Here is a 23,263-nt window from a genome sequence, read left to right on the forward strand (position 1 = left end):
AAATGAATTCCCACAATTAACACTATAAAGTATAAATTAAACAAATACTAATAAATAAAAAAATTATAATTCATTTATTATAATTAAATTACTTCCGAACTTATTCCCCTATAAACCCACAGTCCACTATAAAATGTAAATTAAATAAATATGAATAATTAAAAAATATTAATAAATGTATTATAATTCAATTATTTCCCACCCTATTCCCCTATAAACCCACAATCCGCTCCTTAAAAAATTACACAATTAACATAATTACCAATTAATTAATTGATTAATAATAATCAACCAATTAATAATAAATTAATTCGCACAGTTAACACTATAAAATCTAAATTAAATAAATACTAATAAATAAAAAATAATAATGTATTATAATTAAATTACTTCCCACCCTATTCCCCTATAAACCCACAACCCGCTACAGAACCAAAACACGCACAATTTAATTAAAATAAAATTAATAACTACTTAAAATGTAAAACATATATTAAAAAACAAAACAATACTTAGACAAAAAAAGAGTTCACATACTTTTAAAATATATACTAAAATACATAACACTAATTAAAACATAGATATTGTAAACAACTATATTTTTGCAAACGATATTAATGACTTCGATAGTTTCAAAAATGAAATTTCTTACCTCCAAGTCGATATTCTTGAGCACGATATTCTTGCTGTCGATATTTCTGCATCACGATATTTCCAACTCGATATTTGTATATGTCGACATTTAAAACTCTATATTCTGTGCACCCCTAACAAGCAAACTCACACATGCAATGTCCTAACTTCACCCACTCCCCAAAGTAACAACCTGTTGAAAACAATATCACCCCAAGTCCCTGTCTCTTCTCTTACACCTAACCTCCCAGCTCGCCTGTCAGAGATATCCGATACGCTGTTCTCCGTCGCATCCTGGACCCACTGGCTCTCAGTCGCCATCCTGACCATGTCAAACATTCTTTTCAGCCCCTGCCTGTTCTTGCTTTTTCTCCTGAAATTACCATTTATTTATTTCTAGGCGTAACGTCCTTTAAATCCTGGTACTACTAATCGTCCATCGCTATCCTGGACCTACCAATCATTCTTTTCTGGACCTATTGGGCTTCTTCACACCTTGGACCAATTGGTCCTCAGTCAATATCACGGACCTACTAGCCATCCTTTTATGGACCTACTTGCATTCCTCACATTTATAGCTACTGGTCCTCGATCATCATGTGGAAAAAGTCATTCTTTTTGGGGGCTTCGAGCCTTCTTCTCATCCTGCACTGAGCTGACCTTGATCGTCATCCATGACCCACTATTTGTTTGTTTCTGGAGCTGCCAGCTGGTTCTCTCTCTTCACCATGCAACCAAAACAAAGACTAAAATCCCATTAACACCCCTCAGACTACCTTCCTGGGTGACCGGTCACTCAGTGGCAAAGAGTTGTATTGGCATCCATCAGACGTCTTCCCAAAATTAAGCCCCGCTAAAAGGTAATGAACCAGGGCACATGAAGCCGACAGCCATGATTCAGTCAACCAATCTCGTCTTTGAATACAAACATAGCCACTTCTGTGGGCTCAACATAGCAAGCCTGAGTCCTGCTCAAGAATATCGCCCACCATCTGCTCAATTTGTCTGATATTTGCTCTCAGTGTTCATAACAATATCAGATACTTAATTAGAGACCTCACTACGTATGTCATAAGTATGAATGCCCAATTAGTGGTATTTATTTTCAGTCAGGAATACTTTTTAATGCACTATCACATTAATCACGTAGTGCAAATGAAGCATTTCAGTGAAAATTAGATGGTTCTAGCCCTCTTACCCGGAAGTGAACCCCAGGCAGCTTTGACCCAAGTGGGAACTACAGCTCCCATAGACAAGCATGGCCCAATGTTATTCAATGGTGATTCACAGTTCTTCTAATCTGCAGGGGGTCTTATTCACAGTCCCTTTAGACTGGTCCATACATATAAAGGGATGCTTCAAGGTTATCCTAGGGGTCTTCAGCACCATGGATAGGTGCAGAGCGGTCTTCACGGTGCCAGCTTTGCCAATGCTTGTTTTCTTGGAAGTGGTCACTCACTTGAATCGTAAGATGCAATCCATGTCTGTGATGTTCAGCAGGAATATAAAGATAACCAATTTGAAGCCCATCTTCGTTAAATATTTAATATAGTTGCCCTGCAACACGACTTAGTTGACTCTCATTGGTCCTTTAAACCAGTTTTTAGTAAATTACACAGTTTTTTCATGTTTGGCTCTGCTGGATTCCATTAGCTTAAATATTATCTTACTACAGAGCGAGAAAACTTTGCAAGGTGAAGGAAAACTGGGAAAGTTCAGAAATTAGGAAAGCCATCGAAAACAAGACCAAAGCACATTTGTACAGCTGGAAAACAACGTTGCACACCCTTAATTTAAATGATTTCATTGAAATTATCTTTTTATTGATTGCATCAGTTTGCTTATACATATAAAGATATTCAGATCAACTTGGATGTAGTAATACTTAACACGAGTAAACTATATGTGTGAGTTCTATAAAGGCTATAGATGAAATATTGTGTAAGTGACATTTAGGGGTCTATTATGATGTAGGGGCGATTGCCACCGCCCGCATGGCGTTGGCAATCCGCCCTACATCATACCCCGCCCGCCACTCATTTCCCCCCCCCATATTAGTTTGGCGGGGGGAACTCCGGCGGACGGTAAGACCGTCCGCCAGTTTTCCGCCAGTCGACCGGGCGGAAAAGGGGCTGCATATGGTGGCGGTGTCTGCTAGACACCGCCATCCATATTAGCATGGGCAGTGGTGCAGGGCTTTCCATGGCAGAGACCCCGCCATGGAAAGCCAGGCGGAGTTTGCTTTCGGGGGCCCGTTGCGGGCACCCAGGGTATTGGGGGCTGGGGGTTGCACATGACACAGACAAGGTGGCAGGCACTGCGCTGTGCCTGTCACCTTGTGCATGACAATGCACAACATGCATTACAATACAATTACAACATGCATTACCAGCATTGTGGTGGGCGGTGCTGTGAGCACAATGCTGGTGGCCGGTCCCATTTCGTCCGCCCGCCCTCCTAATAGGCCCCTTAGTACAAGTGCTTTTGAGGGTTGCTCTGTGATGAGTGCGAAGTAAGTATCACCAGAAGGAGTAATAACGTTTGAACCTGTGCTTTACTACATCATGTGGAAAGGGTTTTGTTGTTTAATAGTTCATTATCCTTGTTTTCAGGATGCAGAAGGTGTGGAGGGTGTGTCGGTGGGAGCCATTCTCTCGGACTACCAGCGGGTCAGAGTTGAGCACGTGTAAGTACATGTTCACCCTGGGAGCTTCCCTTACTACACTGATACTGCACTCAGAGCTGCCTTTATCCCCGAGTGTCCATTGCTATACTGACTCCGCCAGGGAGCCGCCCCTTGTTGCAGTGACATCACGCAGTGGTTGGCCGTTCAGACTGTGAAGCACACCTTTCGATGTTATGAAAACGCACATGTATATATGTGTCTAAAGTGTCAGTTTGATTTAAGGTGTGAATAGTGTATTTATTGAACTCCAGATACTAACAGTAATAAAGTAATAATAATTGAATATCTAAGCACAATTCAATGATCTTTTTCAGCTTCTCCACTTGACCAAGTTGTGTTATCCACTGCACATCACTTTACTTCAGTATGTTTCTTTTTCCTTAACCATCCATTTTTTTTAGCACAATTCAGTACAGGATGTAAGCTCTACGGAAACCTCACTTATATATGGTTCATATAAATTAATCTTTTTTCACATTTAATAACAATGTAGCCTATATAAATCTAGAACATGACAAAGTGACATTTTGGGTAATTTGGGACAACATCATCAATGCATTAACGTATTATTGAATATTTAATGTTTTAAAAAATATTACTTCAATTAATGTCACACAATGTCGTTCTATTTTCGTATATATTTAATTGAGACACAAAGAAATATTGAAAAGTACTTTTTTCCACAGTAAAGGGTTTATCATCATTTTTCATGATATTTGTTGCCTGATTACATCTTTTCATGGCACTTAGGGCCAACACAGATTGCTGTGCTGACTCGGCTCTCCACAAGGCTGTCTGTTCACCCCCCAGCGTCTCCACCTCCCCCCAACCCCCCTTCCAGAAATGTAGTGTCTCCTGCACTCTTGCATTTGGCTTTGGAGATCCACTGGGAATAGTGGAGTCATTTTGCTCTCTAGATCCAGTTGTGGCACTGAAGGAGTAAGTTGAAAGTCTGGTTCTTTGTTGTCTTCTTTTGGCATTGTGGTGCACTTGTTTTTGCTTTCAAGTGCTTTATCTCTTTTCTGAGCCACTGTGTCGTGGATCGGTGGTTAGGGCACATGGTTGTTCTGAGGGCTAACAGCTTGCCGAAGCTGTGGGAAAGCTAGTTGTAGAGAGGTTACCCTTCCAGTCGTGGTTTGGGCGGTCAGCGGTGAGTTAGGCGTTGAGTGTTCTGATACCTAGTTTGCTCTGCTGTTTGTAGTTATTCTGGTTAGGTACTGTTGCTGCAATAGTTGTTCTCATGGGAAGGTTCACAATGAGGTTGAGGTGGTGGTTGCTGGAGATGGTTATAATGGCTCCTCTTACTGTGACGAGTTCAGACCGAGATAAGATTGCGTCAAAGGTGTGTCAAACTGAGCGTCTTTGTCCTTAGACAAGTTGGGTGAGTTCCTTTAGGCTCATCAGGAGGATGCAGTTTAGTTGATCAAAGCAAATGTTCAGGTCGCCCAGCGTGCAGTGATTGTTGCGATTTATGTTTATGTCAAAGATGGTGACTATGAAGACATATGCAACTCTCAGGTGTTTGGCAAAGGTCTGTATACGTGCAGGCAGGAACGTGAGACGGTAGATGTGAGTGAACAGCAGAGGAGAAGTGATCACACACTGTCATGTTGAGCTCTTGAAATCTTTTGTACATCACAGAACCTGCAGAAGTGGCCAACACTCACTCTTCCAGAACAAAGGACCAGTGTGACTGGTCAGCTGGTATGAGTACTTCATTCCCTGTAGGGCCTGAGCCACTGACACACTCTGATGGTAGGTCCCACTGTTGTACTCCCTCCATCCATGGGAAACATGCTTCTGATACAAGGGACTCTGCCCTCATCTGTGCATGCTGGTGACTGGGTGACCTGAAATAAATAAAGATCTTTGAACAAACAGAGCTATGAAGCTTGCTTTCACTTCCCGTCACCCGTACCCGGCAGTGTGTTGTCACTTGTGGCATCATCATTTACTAGGGTGGATGACTTGAATGAAAGCCCTTGAGATCAGATTGTGGTGTTGTCACACAGGTGTAAAACTCTTTGTGGAATCTTCCACTGATGTGAGGTGACGGACACAATGCATGTGGTCATGCCCCAGCCTAGCAGGGCTCTCATGACGTTATCTCCCATACACATCCTCTTTCACAAAAGAAGAAGTGGTCTTCGATCCTCCACAAACCGATACCTGTTTCTTGTCTCCTCTGACCAGGTGTGAGAGGCTCGGCCTCCAGCCCTTGGCCTTCCTATGGCGCCGCCAGCAGGAAGACCTTCTCAGTGAAATGATACAGGCTGGGGTCGAAGCTGTGATTATCAAGGTTGCGGCTTTTGGTGAGTTTCCAGTATTTCAAGAGAATTCTTTGTTTTTGGCCACTGATATAACCGTGAAAGATGTACCTAGTGAGATATTGTATAACATATATACGACTTGCAGATATATGTTTACCGTATGTTGTCTTTAGAAGATGTCCATCCATCGCAAACTACCTTACTACGCATGCTCCACACATCTATTGTGACCGGTTTCATTGCACAAAGTGAACTTGGGAATGTTGGAAGTATTGGTATTTTCATAGCTCAATCAAGACTGTGCGATGAAAGCCAGCAGTTAAGGGCATTGGAACGATGGTGGCAAAGAGGTGATATTATATAAGATTGTCTACAAATTAAAAGGATGGGCAGAGAGATTTGGGGAAACATGTTTGGAGTAATTTGGAGGGGTTTGTCAGTGGCTCTTTAAAGAGGTGCATCTTTTGATTCTTTCTGAATTGAGGGACTCCTGTGCAGTCCTGAGGTGTGGACGGATACTGTGCCACATCAGCGGTGCCTTGCGAGAGCCTAGTTTGTCTCTTTTTAGCCGATCTGGTTTGGAGTATGGACCTGTTTTGGCAATTTCTATAAGACTGACCCTCTTAGTTTTTCAGTCAAGTATTCTGACGCATCAGTTGTTGCTGCGCTCTCGTGATGAAGCAGGTTTTCAAGATTATGTCTTGTTCCATGTGTGATAAAAAGTGCCATTTATTAGAGACATCACATATAAAGGGGGTGATCTAAATGAAAATAATATTAACAACAGATGTCAGTGCGTAAGATGTAGGTAGTACCCTGCCCCGCGAAACAAAGATTGTTGACTTCAAGTGATATGGTTTGTGGTGGAACTTGACCCGACCAGTGGTTACAAACCTTTATTGATCCAGAAGATCGCTGGGAGGTGACAAGGACATCCATTCACAGGGCACCTGAACTTGAATATGGAGCTAAGAATAGGATGGCTATCTCTTTATTCTGGGTACCATTGACGGCACAGGGCACTAAGGTGGATGATAGCTAAACTGAGACAGCAGCGTGGTTAACGCTGGACATCAAGAGATTTACTGATACTTAAAAGGAATGAGAAGAAAGAGGAAAGAGAAATGTTGGTCATGTTTGAGTTCACCAAGGAAAGGCGGCCGAACAAGAGGGTGCTGGCCGAAGGAGGAGGGTGTGTCTAGGAGGTGTGATGAAAGCTGACGTGTGATGCTGGGTTCTGTGTCCAGAAGTGCTGGATTATATTGCTTTGTCATCAAGGGAGTACAGTGAGTCTTCTGTATCCATTGTCTCCTGGTGGGTGTTCGCCGAGGATCGTTCCTGGTCCTCCTTTTATTTTCGCTCTACATTGCCTCCCTTTATGGTCATCATCTCCTCCCTTGGTTTCTCATACCACCTCTATGCCGACTATACCCACATCTTCTTCTCTTACCTCCTCTTATAAATTATCTCCAAACGTGCATGTCAAGCACGTCGCTACAGTCCGCCACTGATGGTAAACTTCTCTAAAGTGGATGTCCTTTGCTTCACAGCATGCAATGCTCCCGCCCTTCTCGCTAACGCTGTTCACTTCTCGCAGGCTCACTATTTTTGACCAAGATACCTCGGTGTTCTGTTCTAAACATCCACAAAAAAGGAGGCCTTTATCTCCACCCCGGCTTCAAAAGGACAGCTTCAACAGCTCTGCATCTATAAGATCCCACTGCTGTTAGCCTTTAACAATGCTAAAACGCTCATCCTCTCCTTGTCGTTCAGCAGAATTGAGTGCTTCATCAGTTTGCTCCTAGGCCTCCATAACCTCTCATTTACTCCGATTGAGAAAGGTCATCAACTTCTCCTTCACACACTCTTTAACCTTCCTCCGCTCACTCCAACCTCCATGCACCATCAACAGATTGGATGGCTTATTATCAGGATTAGAGCCATCTGTCATTTACTCATATTAGTGTTCAAACTCATCGACAGCCAAACTCACCGACTAACCAATCTGACCGTTTCTTGCTTCACCCCTACTCGTATTCATGGATCAGCCTGCCAAAACCTACTGACCTTACCCAAACCACCCTGTGCCACCTCCACGTTTTGGTCTTTCTGCCGGATGGACACCTTTAACTTGAGCCCCTTATCACCATATACGTGTGTCTCCTTCACATTGGCCTTCAAAGCTGCTCTAAAAAGTCACCTACGAAATAATAAGAAAAACAATATCTGGCATACTTGATGCCACACGTGAATTTCTCCTGACATACCTTGCCTATCTCTCTGTAACTTCATTATTACAGACCTCACCTCACTGGAGCTCTCAACAATGTAAGAACTTTCCAATACCCCCAGCTCCCACTGCAATTACCGCTCCTACACATCTTTTGTACTCCTTATGTTGCTACATAAAAGTTTCCAATTAAAATGTTCTTCTTGGTATAGATAAATAAACAAAAAATAAAATGGGGATCCAAAACTCGAAATAAGGTTGGATTTGGATGGCCTGAGATGGACATATTTTGATGGGAAAGATGATTAGGAAGTCTACCTAATGCATTGGGGTGGACAAGTGAGAAGAAAATGTTACAGTCAGAATTGGTGTGTGTGCCGTGTCTAAATTTATCATGGGTTAAGCTAATTATAGCTAATGGGCCTGTTGGATGGGAGTGGCGGCATGATCAAGTATACGTTTGTTTTAAATAAACATTGGCAAAGCCAATAGGTCTCGGCTCTAAAAGGGCGAGTTTTTGGCTTTGCCGATGCTTTTTTGCATTTTCATGCATGCTCATTTGTGAAAACACATAGGCGTGCATGCAAGAGCAATTATGGAATGGGTTTTCTAACACAAAAAGTCCAATCCAAGACGGCTATCTGCATCACGACTTATACATGTGTCTCAAAGTTTGTGCTGTGATTCCGGCAGCGTTTTTAATTCACTAATCTAAAATGCCGGATGCACATGTTATATTTGTAAAGTGAATTATTAAAAACGATGGTGGAAAAGGTTGCAAGTGGCCTGGCAGTGTCTTGCAGCTGCCAAGCTGTCTTAAGAATCTTTATTTACACAGGTGGAGCGGGTTGAAAGCAGGACGGGTGGTGAGTGTCGAAACGGGGGATAAAAAGAGAGAATGAATAAGGGTTAGGGGGCATGAAAAGTCTATGGAAGAGGTAAAACCAGAGGAAAAGACTAAGAAAACACATGCACTTCAATGGAGTGCTTACAGAAAAAGAAAAAAAGTAGTTCCTTGAATGCAAACAAGGTCAGAAGTGGAATAATACAAGCCAACCAATCAGAAAACTGAATCCAAAATGCTCGTGTGCAGACAATACACATGGATAAAGAGGAAACTCATTGCATGAGGAGTAGGCAGGGATGTCAATAAAGCCATCTCGTTATGAGCAAGCGGCTGACCCAAAACCCATAGGTCATACGACAGGAAACACGTCCAGGCATATTGTCAAAGTCAGGAAAGGGAGGGAAAAGGAGGCTGTGATTCGCCCTCCTCGTATACAGTGTTGCAACTAAAAGAGAGTCAACCTCGATTCACCTAGGGTGGGCCCACTGGATGGATGAAAAAGACCTTTATCTCAAACAAACATTCACTCACTGAATATTATCCAGTGACATGCTTCATCATCAAGTTCTTCCCGACCCTCTGAGGGTCAGAGCATTCTGCGACCTCTTTTCTTATAAGGACACATTTTTTAAGTAGAACGGGTGCGTGATCTATATGGGGGGATCTTTAAAATTGCTGAGGCAGTACCCAAATCAGTATTTATTCACTGGTCCATCTGGCAAGGTTAACAACTCGGGAAACGGGCTGGTTGGAGTTACTATTAATCCTTGGTCCTTTAGTATGATCAACTATTGTCTGCTTTGTACCCCAATCCAGTGGCTTTTGTTAGGATCATTAGGTCCCTATTAATACCATCTTGGGAAAGGGGGGATGGCTTTTTATTTAATCATTCATACCATGCCACACACATACATGGTACAATACCGTAATGACCGTTCTTGAAAGTCGGTCCACTTATTTAGTGGACGCCTAGTGCTCTATAAGGATCTCCAGAGTGAAGTGTGCCCAGTAGTCACACAGTCATCATGGGTCCCCACTCGACCCAAGACCTATTCACCGCCTCTGGAGCCTGCATGTGTCCCCATAGTTGTCTTTACCATGGAAACAATCATTACATTAACAGTGTGTTTGTCTGCTACTTCACTGAGGTGAACACTTGCTCCAGATTTGTGTATATAACCTCAAGACACAGGCTTGAACCCTCTTGGAAGGAGGGGGGCATTCATTCGTTTTGAGTAATGCAAAAAAAGTAGCCAACATTGAAGCCAGTAGAGGCAGGTGTATTGATGGACTGCCCTGAGTAGGTTATATTTTAACTACTATCTTAAATATCAGTTTGTTGTGTAGACTATTTGTCAGTATATTGTTGCTTGAATGTGAATTTACCTTGAAAGAACAAAAGACAAGAGGTGTTTGGCAAAAAATGAACAGTTGGTTTAATCAAACTCTTCAGTCAGGAGAACAGTTACAGAGTCGGGGTCTGATGACTGTCTCAAAGTACAACCGATCTGAGCGCCATTGTATACATATCTTGGAGCATCACAAAACAATTCATAGATCCTTTTGAGGAAGATGAATGCGTTCCTAGTCATGGAGTCGTAGGTTTACTCCCACCGGATAACAAATGCAGGTGGGTCTTGTGTGGACGCAATGAGGGCCCGTGGGTAACGAGTCCAGATGTCTGGCATGTGAAGCCCGTGATCACTGCATGTGCTGTATGTGCTGTGTCCTGATTGGCTGGCTGTTCCTAACTTCATGTGGCATCTAACTTTATGGTGTTTTGGGAACGTGCACCCCTCCGGCCATGTGTGCTTTATTGGGGCCAATCTCCTCGGACCAATGTGGTGTTGCTGCCTATCTGTGGGATTGATCTGGGTTTTTCCTGTTTGTGCATTTGTTCTGCTGGCTACGTGCCGCCCCACCTGTGATCTGTCAATCAGTTGCCTCAGTCCTAGGTTGCAAAGCCTGTCTGACCACGTATTTCTGACTCGGGATGGAGGTCATATCGAGTGATTACGACAACAGGGATGCAATCTTGTTTTTATATACAAATATACTGTTGCCTACAACAACAGCTTTTTCAATAGTAACATTCACCCTCTAGTTGAATTTTTAACTACATCATTTACTCCTCACTTCATGACAGTCACATTATTAAGGGGTTGTTGTTCTTCAGTTTTAACTATTACTGCTTCCCTACAACTTACCCAATTTGAGGACTGCTTTTTTTACAGCAGGAAATCCCCACTTGTTGGAAACCACACAAAACAATATGAATATGAGAATGGGCAGCAATGACGTTCACAAACCAGTTAACCACCAGGGGAACCAGGAAAACTAGTTGGCGAACCATTCTTGCTCAGGGTTACCTCCCTCCCTATGCATGTCTGTTTGTAAATGGTGCAGTGCTTGGATGGCAAGAGTCAGAGTCCCATTGTCAATGCCGTTACCTGGGATAAATGTGCAGCAGAACGCACCGATCTTGGCACACATCCCTCCCTCCATTGCGGTCATCAAGTCCAACAAATATCGATGTTGCATCACCATGCGGAGGATGGCTCTTAGTTTTTCCTTGATCGCTTTAAGGACAAGCTCAGTACTGTTCATCAACTTCAACTAGTCCCATCTGGTTATTTGCAAACAGCAGACATTTGCTTTTCGTCTGCCCGATGAGAAGGGTACGGACCCTCATCCATTTACTTGTGTGTCAGAAAACAGTTTGAATTCTTCTGTAATGTCCTTGTACTGAGCTCAGCCAAAATAACTAGCAGTTCTTTTCTCTTGAGCCTGATCTTACAGGGTTGTCTTCTTCTGTAGCGGATGTTAGTACAACTCTGACAGATCTTCTCCTGGAATGACCAGGGTCGGGGTGTGTATTGTGACGAGGGAGCATAGGCCCCGCCATCCAGGGATGAGCTGGTTGTAGACAAATCCGGTTGCAGCTCGTGTTGAAGTCCGGGGTACCAACGGACAGAGCGGTGCCTCACGTCATGAGCCATTTCCAGGTGAGGTGAGGTGTTCACTCGTAACCTAAGGGTGACACCAACACAATTGTGTACTTTCGCAGTCGAGATCCTTGGTTTATGTAGGTTGTATTTACTCCAACCACATTATTGTCACTTGTATCATGTTTCACTTTTTTGCAGTAGCGTTTATTATCTAGGTCCTGAGGAAGGCCGCGATCTCATTCTGATCATTATGGCCGAAACCTGTAGACCTGTTTTCTGGACAAGTGCAGCTAATATTTCCTAATTGCACATGCACTGTTTTTTAACCTTGACACCAAGAGTTAACTAATATATTCTTTTTATGTCTCGCCTGGCGACGCAGCGCGAAAGCGCTGTCGCCAGCGAGATCTACTGTTACTGACTTGCTTCGAAGGGGAGACAGGACATGTGCACGCGCAGGGGCGACTGGAGGTTGTGAACGCGCCTGTGAATGCGTACCACGGCGTTAGATTCATTTGCAGGTGTTAGATTCATTTGCATGCGACAGCCTATGAACGCGCCCGTGAACGCGTACCACGGTGTTAGATTAATTTGCATGCGACAGCCTATGGCGCGCTGGTGGTCGCGTGTACAACTGGCTTTCTCGCTAAATAATATTTGCCTCGAAAATGTTCATGGTTGTTGGCTTCCTCCTACCACGCCGTATCTAAAACTGCTCACAGGGCTTCGTGCACATTACCTGCTGTCCATGGTGTGTCTCCCAGATACAGATGCTATAGTCTCCCCTATCCTACTTGCGCTCCCACTGCAGAGGTGGGCGGCAGGTGGAAGATCTCCGTGTCCTTGAAGGGGGGCTCCGGATTTCACCTTTGCTCCCCGCCTGACACGTTCAAGAGAGTTTTTTTTTCCCAGGGCGCTTGCCTTCCTCCGCTCAGTGGCTGCAGATAGAGCTCCATTGTGCCCAGCGCGTGCTGGGCTCACAGGCGCGAGCTTACTCTGCACTAGCCAAGCACGTCAGAGACAAGGTCAGCGCATTCAAGACTCCGTGACGTCTGCGAGGACTACAAATAACCCATGGTCACACAGCGCAGCAGCGCAGTGGAAACAGAGGAAGGACAACAATGACAAACCGCTCTGACCCTACACCCCTCCCGCCCACGAACGTCGGCAGCCATCTCTGAATGGGCACGGTGCCAATTTAGTGTGAAGGCGCTGTTCTCTGCTACATAGGAGTGTTGGTTGCAGAGGGATTCGCCAAGCTAATATAGCAAGCAGATTTGTGTTCATGGCTTATTCCACTGAAACGAAATCACAGCCACATACGTTGGAACTGAAAACGGATGGTAAGGAGGGGTATCCCAGCCCGAGAGTTTCCTCTCTAACTGACGTCAGCCAGGCAGGCCCAGCAATCTGAAGCCATTACGCAAGCCATGGCGTGCAACGGCTCCCACAGCCTGGCAGCAAGCCTCTGGTGCTTATGTAATACACTTCGGAGAGTTTCCATGAGCGCTGTTAGCTTATATTTAGAAGGGCTGCTGGAAGGGACTCTCTGCCTGGGGCGTGCTAAACGGGGAGCTCCAACCAAATAACTTCCAGGGGTGTGTGCAATATCCAGCGCGTGACCCCCTCAGCACCACCATGACATCCCCCGCAGGTGCTATGTTTGCTTTCTCTCAGAAGGAACGCCTTCTGCAAGAGTAATTAGAAGATCAAGCGCTTTTATTGATCCCCAGGACGAACTAAGGGGCATATTATCAAGCACGGCGTTACAATTATCGCCGCTTTAGCGGTAGAAAACTGCCGCTAAAGCGGCGATAATGGGCTTGATAATATGCCTTTGAGAATTTCAATAGAAGCCCATGTTGACACCAGAACATGGGCTTCTATTGGAATTCTCCCGGGCATATTATCAAGCCCATTATCGCCGCTTTAGCGGCAGTTTTCTGCCGCTAAAGCGGCGATAATTGTAACGCCGTTTCTTGATAATATGCCCCTATGATCGCAGAGACTGATTCCGTGTTTGGCTTGAGAATGTTTACCGAAGGATCGCTGAGGCGGAAACAACATTCAAACCAAGAGAGCTTTTAATACACGTTTTGGGTTAACACGTTTTATAATTATACTGCCTGTATCGGCGACCTCTCAGTGGGCAACACGCATTTTCTTGCCTTAAGAGAGCACACTTGAGTGACTTGAAAAAAATATATATGATCAGCTCCCAGTCAGAATATATCTCTACTCGTAAACGAGGACGTTAAAGCCCAATTGTATGCCGAAAAAGTACTGTAGAAGATATGACTATATAAACGATGTATACCCAAACGTCACGAGACCCACTTCTGGAAAATTTAATATGGAGAAAGTACGTAACAGAGATGCCAGGAGAGTGGTCTCTTACTGTAACAAGCATTTGCAATGCATTTGCAGAGTTTAAGCTGTTGGCATTGTAAATGACAATGGATTTTATTTATCTGTTTAAAAACAACACATAACTAAATGGAATTGGCATTTGCAATGCCAATAGCTCAAACTCTCGTAAATGCGAGACCTATTGCATTGCAAATGCTTGTTTTTCTTGGTAGCCAATTTTAGATCACATTTCGCATCCCCTTTCTTTGCTCTGCACCCATCATCCTGAAACATTACAACGCTTTACATCAAGTGGATCTTAGTAGATCCGAAAAACTAATCAGTATCTAAAAAACATCCCTGAGCTCCTTCCTAACAGTGAGGGGGTTGTATCCCTGGGTTGCACTAGGAGTTGCAATCAAGAGGAGATCCCAGATGTTGAAGCATGCCACTTCGGTGGGTGATGGGATTCCGTCCTTATAAAAGGACTACCCCCATGTTTGAGTAGGAGCCCTATGCTTGTACTGTTTGCGCAGTAGAGCTTTTCTAAGCTTGTCAGACCCGCGGATAACTCGGTTGATGTATTAATGGTAGTCGGGAATCTATCCGCGCTGGTCTTTAAAAATTTCCCTTAGACACTTCACCCACAGTTTTGTATTGTTTAAATTCGCTGCACTGCCATGTACTGGAGGTGCCCCATTGCATGTCTGGTATGTGTAGTAATGTGCCACAGTTCTCATTTGTGCCGAGTGGAATGCTTTCTTTACCTCTGAAATACAAGGAATAGAGTGTAAGTTTACGTGCAATTATGGGTTGCCCCTTTTTTTTCCAACCACATGTACCTATCTATCTCAGTGTCCCATATTTCCTGACATGGGCTATATATACTGGTGTTTAACCCTCCCCTACCCTTTGTATCGTCGAGGTGGATGGCCCTACACTGGAACTCCATGTCTGGGGCCCATTTGTTAGTAAAGAAGACCACCCCAGACACGCTAAGGGCCACCCTGGGATCACAGAGGGAAGCAGAAGCAGACGTGTTCCTGCATTGGTTTGCTGGTTTTGCCACCTTCAAGAATATATTTTCTGGAAAGTCTTGGGGCCAAACAGTATCTTCTCCAATGTTGCCCCTCCTGCGCATCCTATCTCGCTCTGTTTTGATATCGCTAGGCTTGGTGAAAAGGTACAGTGCTGTGGGATTGGTCTCGTAACGGGACACATTCACTACTACTCTATGGAGTTCTACTCTGTTGGATTGTATTTTGGCCCAAATCCTACATAGGTACAGGCTGAGAAGGCATTTTGCTTTATCAGGTGCTATCTCTAGGGACAAGTAAAGCCTGTCTGCGCTTGCTGCATGGTATCATTGAACTGATCTAACATGACCAGGCTGATGTTTGGGCGCCCACTGCACTCATGTGCTGATACCATGTGTTGTGTAAGAGTGCGCTGTGCAGTGTTTGGGAAGCTAGTGTTGGGTTCAGTGTAATTATGTGACATGGTAGAGGTCTCTATGCAAGCGCTATGAAAATGTTGGGTGGACTCCATTTTACTGAGCAGGTCTTTGGAAATGTATGGATGCGGCCACACCCATAGTAAACAGAGGGTGTACAACTGTACAACAATACATAACTTATTGACCATTGCAGGTCTTGGGATTACTTCCAGGGGAGACGTCTGTAGTCCTCTGGTGATTGGGGGTTTTCTTTACTTTTGAAACAGTTCAAAAAACGCTTGTGGAAAAAGTTTTTGGTCTTTGACTGGCACACTTGGGTCTTGTTGAGGTTATAGGTTGCTACAGCGGTGGTGGACTGCTGTAAAGGTAGTGCACTTTGGTGACTCGATTGCAGACCTGATGGGTAAGAGCTGTTTTTCTTTGTTTTAGTTCAAAAATCATTTGTATCCTTGTGTATATCATCATCAATCTTTCTTGGGGATTCCTGTGCCTTTTCTTTTTACTGGTGTGCTTTTACATACATACGTGCTATCTTAGCGGGGCACCGGAAGGTGGCCCCAATTGGGGCAATATTACCTTTTTAAACAGTGGGTGTTTATTCATAGGTTGTCTTAATTCTTACTTATGGGTCATCAGTTCTCCATCCTCACCATGACCGAAAGAGGATATATATATATATATATATATATATATATATATATATATATATATATATATATATATATATATATATATATATATATATATATACACATATATATATATACATATATATATTTTTTTTTTTAAGGGGTAGTCTTCGGTGGCATGTGGACGATCTTTCTTATTTAATTACCGTTGCCAAACTACCAATATCCTACCTCCCCTAATGGGTGCGCGGGGGTGCTTTTTGACTTACATGTGCGCGGATTATGTAATTGGGTGTTATTGGTGATTGCAACATGCCCTGAGGTCACGTGTATACCCCTCCAGTCTCGGCTTGCAGTGAGACTCTCACTAATGGTGCCAGGTGTCTTGGCTACTCCTTTTTTCCAAAGGGTTCTTTTTGGGCTAGCTACAGGCTTCTTTTTACTGGACTTTTGGGTGTTTCCCTAGTTTTTCCTGTGATTTGCTGTTTCTATTGTGTACCGGAGGGGCTCGCGGTGAGCTGTACAGCAGGCCCTTTCTGTTTCTGATTCAGCAGTGTCTGCGATTGGGCTTTTTTGCCTCCCTGGGTGGTGTGTATAAAGATTTGTGTGTTAGCTGACCATACGGCGACGAGCATATTCAGGTGTGTCTCGCACAGAGCTGAGATAGACTTTTGCAGACTCTCTTTTTCCAGGCACCCCCTCTTCCTCCGACTGCATCTTTATCCAGGATCTTTGGTCCTGCTGTCTCCGGCTGTGGCCAGGGACTTCTAACTGGCGTCACGCTACTTTAGTTGTTTTGGATGGGCTTGACCAGACGAGCAGGCTTTGGGATGTTTGAAAAACTTTGCGGGAAAGGAGGAGGTAGAATATTGCTAAAACGAGAGTTCAATGCGAGGCCAGGACTCACCGAAATTTGTCTAACCGGAAGTGATGGGCTTGAATTCCTAATGTTGTCTCACTAGACTTTATTTTTTAAATGAATTTTGAAGTGTGCATGAAGTGGATGTTTGTCATTGGAGGTTTTAATCTTATTGTGGATTTGGGTTTTGCATTTGCATGAGGGCATTACCTCCCCAGACAGTTACCCCTCCCTGCCCAGGTTGTGGTCCTGGTCCTAGCTGGGTTGGGTTCCCTGTCTGTTGCTTCTGTTGCCACGTGTGACCAAAGGCCTGCTCCCTGTTGCGGTGGTGAAGTAGCTGTCTGATTTCCCTTTGCTGAGTGAAAGGTGCATTCGGGTTACCCTGGGCTTGGTTTTGAGGATGGGGATTTTGCGGGGACTGGCCCAGATTTATCATTCTCTGTTCATGATATGCTTTTGGGTGACTTTGGTTGACCATGTGGCCCATTCTGTGGCAATTGTAACATTCTCTGAGGTACGGCTGCTGCCAGCCTCCCTGACCTCTGCCATTATAACTGGGTTGAAACCCTCTGGTATTTTGGGCTGGAGCCCACTTCAAGACTGGTGCCATCTGCACGCTTGTGACCAATGTGGCCCCCTCAAGGACGGTCTTTTTCAATTTGTGTTGGACCAACCTGGAGGTGTCTCTCTGGGCTTGCTCCTGTTTTTCCCTATCATTTTCCTGTTTCTTTCTGTAATAATGTAATATGTGGGCCTGTATCTCCCACATGGGGTTTGGTGCCCAACCCTACTACTTTGTCCAATCCACTTTGTATTTTGGTGGGCAGCCTCTTTTAGAGAATGTTATAGAGTAATGCAACCTGGGGCCATATCTGTCCTTGGTTGTCCTGCCTCTTGTCCCCATTGTACCTTCATTCTGTCCAAAAAATCAGTTATGGTCTCCCCGGGTTCCATGCTTTCTGCCAGCAATCCTCCTACATGTGGGCGGTCTGGGAATATTTCCCCCAAGGCCATCCATATGTGGTGCGTGTATGAATTGAATGTGGCCCCATCATGCTCGGTGTTGGTCATCGTGACTGTTGGCACGCGGGCTTGGGCGAACACTGTGTAAACCTCCTATCCGATGAGACTGCTTAGCAGACTTCTGACATCGCCTATCGCTAGGTTCATTGCCTCAGTGTTCTTCTCAAAACAGGAGATCCATTTCCCCGCCCCATCCCACAATGGCGGCAGTTTGGTCCTGAGCCCTTCTTTATCTATCTGGGCCCATGGCACATACATGGGCCCTGACGTGCCCTACTGCAGCAGAGGGCACATTTTGGCTTGGGGTAGCACCACTGGTTTTTCTCCAATATAGCGCTCCCATCTTCTTAGGCAATCCTGCATGTAGGGGAAGTTCCACTAGGGATCTCCCCCTCCGTACTCGATACAATCTTTCTCAACAGCCATGTCCTCTTGTTCATAGGATCCCTCCTATGGCCAGGGTCTATCATACTTTTCCTCCCTTTCAGTCCAGCGGGCTAGCAAGGGGTGAAATGGTCACCCGAAGATCTCGCCTTCCTCTCTGGTCACTATCTCCCTTGGTGTCAGTTTGTCTATCCGGCACGTTCGGGGGTAGCAGCAAACATTTTCGTCATTGCTCTCCTCGAGCGCAGCCATATGTGCCATGTTGTTTCTCCTGCGTCTTAATTGAGTTTGCATCAAGCTACCTTGATCTCTGATTACTTGGTCTGCCCCTTTCGTACGCTGATGATCTGGTGAGACTCTGGCCCCAGACAGAAGCTTCCCCTCTAGTTCTGCCTTGGACTCCTCTCCGAGCCGTCGTCTGAACCTACCCCTGTTCTGCTCAGGTGGACGGCGCACTTCTCTGTTCTCTCATTATACTTCCAGGGTGAGAGCTCGTTCTCTCTCCATCCTTAATTCATTCCTCTCCTCTAACTCCCAGCCAGGTTGCCTCCTTTGTTCTGAGCTGGGTGCCGATCTTCTTGGTAGGAATTTACCCTCAAAATTGCTTTCTGTTTTCCCTTTGGCTACCTGAGTATAACGTGCGGCTCCCCCGTCATCAGACTTTGGTTGACTGGGACCCCTTTCCTCACCCACACTAGTTGTTTCACTGTCCAGAACTGCAATGAATCTCCCGGTATAAGTGAGTGTATTCACCTGGATGAGTGAGAGTGCATGTTCTCCGTGCCGCTAGGGTTCGATGGGCTGAGTGAACTGGGCGGAGGGTTGAACTTTGGGGAGCTCTAGCACTGGACTGGGGTGATGCTGGGATAGCCTCGGTCCGCTGGCCTGCTAGCCTCCCATGCTTGGATCTAGTAGTTTGTTGTTCGGTAGGGAGCCTCTGGCTCCCTTGACTGGCGGATTGGTTTAGCCAAATACGGGGATGGCAGGCACTGGGGAGAGCACCTCCATTCCTACAAACAGCGGGGAGAAGTGGGCGCGTTACTTGCTGGTTATGGGATAGGATTGTTGGTCTCGGCCTCCTCGAAGGTGGCCCACAGTTCTAACAGTGCCTCTCTTCTGGCCTTCTTTTGCCATACATATTTGGTCCAAATGTATGTCCTTGTTTGTTTGATTATGTTAGTGCCGAAGGGTCCCCCTCTGGCCAGCAGACCGCATCCTTAGTGTGTGTGTGCCATTCGTGGCAATACTTGCGGAGTTTTTTAACCTGTGTGTGGAGTCTAGTTTGCTTGTGCTTTAACGGCAACTCCATAAGCTGGGACCGTTTTAAGGGACTGATACCCTCTGGCTTCTCAGGATTAAGTAATCTTAGATCCTCCTCTGGTTGTGGGGAAATAAATACGTGGAGATTACCGGTTACAACTACTTTACTACGCGCGCCACGCTATGTACAGATGCATCAGAATAAGCATCAAATAATGCATATAAAGGGTCAGAACCTGAAAGAAAGTGTAATTGATTGCTCAAACGTGTGAATTTAGCAGCAAAATAGCAGACTCTATTTAGATATGGAATAACGAACGTGAGAGATAGCAACGGCTTCATAAGCACATTGAGTCATTGGCAAAACACATAATCAAAGACAAAAATACAGTTGCAATAATTTACCAGCACCACAACTCAAGAATGTATCTATAAAAAATCAAAACGAAGATAAAGGGAGACAAAACTGACAGAGAAAAAATTATACTTTGTCAAAAAATACATTAGCCCTCTTCTAACGCATGCTACCCGATGACGAGGGGAGGCTCTGTGCGGTACATGGGACTAATTGAGCCCGATAGTCTGTCAATATTGGCTCTGGGACGAAGATGACAACAATTTATGTGGAAAAAGAGGAACAACTTGACAACCACTGGCCCTTCTTGGCCAAGCACAAGCCACACCTAATCTCCAAAGTCCAAATTTTCCCTAATGTCCAAATTACACCCTATTTCACACTCTGGGGTCAGACGTACCATCTGTGTCACTCCCAGCGTTCCACACGAACAACACTTCACACTTCTTTCAGTTACCAACAGTGTTAGGAAACCAGTAGCACAGAGAAAACCCTTTTAGACTAAAAAATAAGATCAAGGTTCCGGCCTTGTATCACACCCAGGACCCATACGTACCTTCTGTGTCAGGCCCAGAGGTCCAAGCGGTGAAATCTCGCTCCTGTATCACACCCAAGGGATAAGCGTACCGACTGTGTCACGCCCAGCGGTCCAAGCGTCTAACAACCTTCACCTTTCATAGCGTACTGACTATCGAAAAAAGGTGACCTCTGGAGGAACACCACCAAGGCCGTCTTGTGACTACTTAGTTTGGACACTTAAAATATGCAATATGTCAGATTTCTGTCAGTGGCGGGGTGCCATGGTTAAATGTTTGCGCTTCTTCCTAGTTTGTCATATGCCAAAAGCAGGGACTAAGGATCAGATGTAGTCTCTTACCCACTGATGGCGACTTCAGGTGGATTTAGCAGAACTTTCAATCATTTGTGGCGTCTGCTCACCTTCCTTGCTGCGCAGATGTGAATCCGTCCGGGTGGGGTCCTTTCCTTCGACTGCACCTGGATTAGAAGCACCAATCTCTCCTGACTGGCTCGCCAAAAGGTTGCTTGAATGTGAATTTACCTAGAAAAAAGCAAAAGAAAAAAGGCGTTAGGCAAACAGGAACAGTTGGTTTAATCAAACTCTTCGGCTGAGAGAACAGTTACAGAGTCGGGGTCTGAGGACTGTCTCAAAGTACAATCGATCTGACCACCATTATATACATTTCTTGGAGCATCATAAAACAATGCAGAGATCCTTTTTAGGAAGAGGATTGCAAGCCTAGTCATGGAATCATAAATTACTCCCACCTGTTAACAAATGCTGGTGGATCTCGATCTTGCTTGGACACAATGAGGGCCAGTGGGTAACGTGTCCGTGTGTCTGGCATGGGAATCGCGTGATCACTGCGTGTGCATCTAACTTTATGGCGTTTTGGGAACACGCATCCCTCCGGCCATGTGTGCTTTGTTGGGGCCAATATCCCCAGATCATTGTGGTGTTGCTGCCATCTCTGGGATTGATCTGGATTTTTCCGGTTTGTGCCTTTGCTCGGCTGGCTACGTACCACCTCACCTTTGACCTGATAATCAGTAGCCTCTAGCCTAGGTCGCAAAGCCTGCTTGACCACGTATTTCTGACTCGGGGTTGATGGAGATGTCATATCGAGTGATTTTGGCAACAGGGATGCGATCTCGTATTTATCTACGCATGTATCATTACTTACATCTATACAAAACAGGAAGGGGGGGGGGACCAGGAGCTTGTTGTGGTCCAGTGTCTGTGCTCCGTATATCGTCTATATCACTCAAAAGGGGAGACACTGTTCCAAAAAGCAAGGAAATCGAGAAAGGCTCAAAGAGGTTTGGGAAGATAAAGTCCTAGGCTATTATTGGACCCAAGTACGAGAAGGGGAAGCAGAGCTTAATATCTCTTGTTGCCCTCACACACCCCGAAGGATGTCATGCTTCATCATTGGGCGTTTTGCTCCTCGTCGGGCCGGCGCTGCAATGCCCTACGGGTCCCCCAGAGGGTCACTTTAGCGGAGATCTTTTAAGAGAAAACGCCGTTTGGTGCATGCGGGTGTGTGATTTGGGTCCTAATAGAAGGCAAGTGGTGATGTAATTGTGTATGTGACGTGGTGAATTAAAAATGTCTAAGGGTTGCTAGTAGAGTAAGATTTAATAAAGATGGCACCCTTGACACACTAAAAAACCCGTAGGTTAGGTGTTACCTTAATGGTGATAATGTTCCATCAGGTGACTAAAATGTGGTCAAAGTGGTCGACATGTTTCGCGCCCCAGTGGTCCAAAACGGATCTGTGGCGCTTTCTCAGGACCAACTAAAGGTTAAGTGAAATGTGAACGTGAACTGGGGGGTAGTACCCACAGTATATATCCGGGCGTTCAGGGAAAGAGTGGCCCTGCTCTCTGTTGTATCAGAGTAAGAGTCGCTCCTGGATATAAGCCTAGGTAAACACAAGGAAAAGGAAGAAAAGAACATCCTAAGTATTAAAATGTTCATCAGTCCAACAACTGGACACGAGATAAAAAGAGTACATAATTACAAAGAAACCAGGAGCATCAACTCCACTCACGGGTGATGGCGTCGTGAGGTCTCAACGATAAGCCAACGGGTCGCCTAAACCAGGGTAACACCAATAAACCAGGACTTCTCCCTCTACCCCCGATGCCACCCATGTATGGATACGCTCAACAACCTTATCCTCAACAGGGCCCGATGTGGTATCCAGCATATCCAGGTCCACACCCAGGATTCCAACAACCATTCTTCCCTAATGCACCTCCTCCTTTTCAGAACAGAGGCAGGGGACGAGGCAGAGGAAGAAGAAGAGGTCAAAAACAGGTTCAATGGCAGGATCCAGAGACACAACAGAGGACAATGAGGAGCACGACACTCCCGAGACCCTGATAGTGAACCTCACAGACAGACACCTGAACACAGATGAAACCACCATCCTGGAACTGGGTCTAGGTTTTGTACCTACCCCCAAGGAGGAAAACTTCCGTTTGAACGAAGAGCTGCAACAACTGTTCCGGAAAATTCGTATCAAATCTTTTTTCAGTTACAGTCCCACCCCAGAACGTCAGGACACCGGACTCAGACCACCTTCTAGATTCACTCCATCGGCTGGTATGGTCCCCAGTGAAGTGTTGACATTTGAAAAGGCAGTTCTCAAGGAGGCTAATAATTTGAAAAGACAGCACGTCTACGATAACTTGCCCAAAAGACTGCGTCAGGCAGTACTTTCACTTACTAACGATGAAACCATCATTATAAAACCGGCGGACAAGGGTGGGGCCACTGTCATCTTATCAGTTGATGATTATGATAAAG

General features: G+C 45.1%; 1 protein-coding gene across 1 annotated transcript in view; it reads left to right on the forward strand.

Annotated features, from left to right (window-relative positions):
- Window positions 1-23,263, forward strand: part of DPH6 (diphthamine biosynthesis 6) — a 487,001-nt gene that overhangs the window by 167,251 nt on the left and 296,487 nt on the right. The window contains exons 4-5 of the mRNA XM_085627344.1: window positions 3,246-3,319; window positions 5,513-5,631. Coding sequence (XP_085483470.1) covers window positions 3,246-3,319; window positions 5,513-5,631 — 193 coding nt within the window. The remainder of the gene's footprint in view (window positions 1-3,245; window positions 3,320-5,512; window positions 5,632-23,263) is intronic.

The sequence above is a fragment of the Triturus cristatus genome, chromosome 9 (genome assembly GCF_964204655.1).
Source record: "Triturus cristatus chromosome 9, aTriCri1.1, whole genome shotgun sequence".
NCBI classification, from domain to species: Eukaryota; Metazoa; Chordata; class Amphibia; order Caudata; family Salamandridae; genus Triturus; species Triturus cristatus.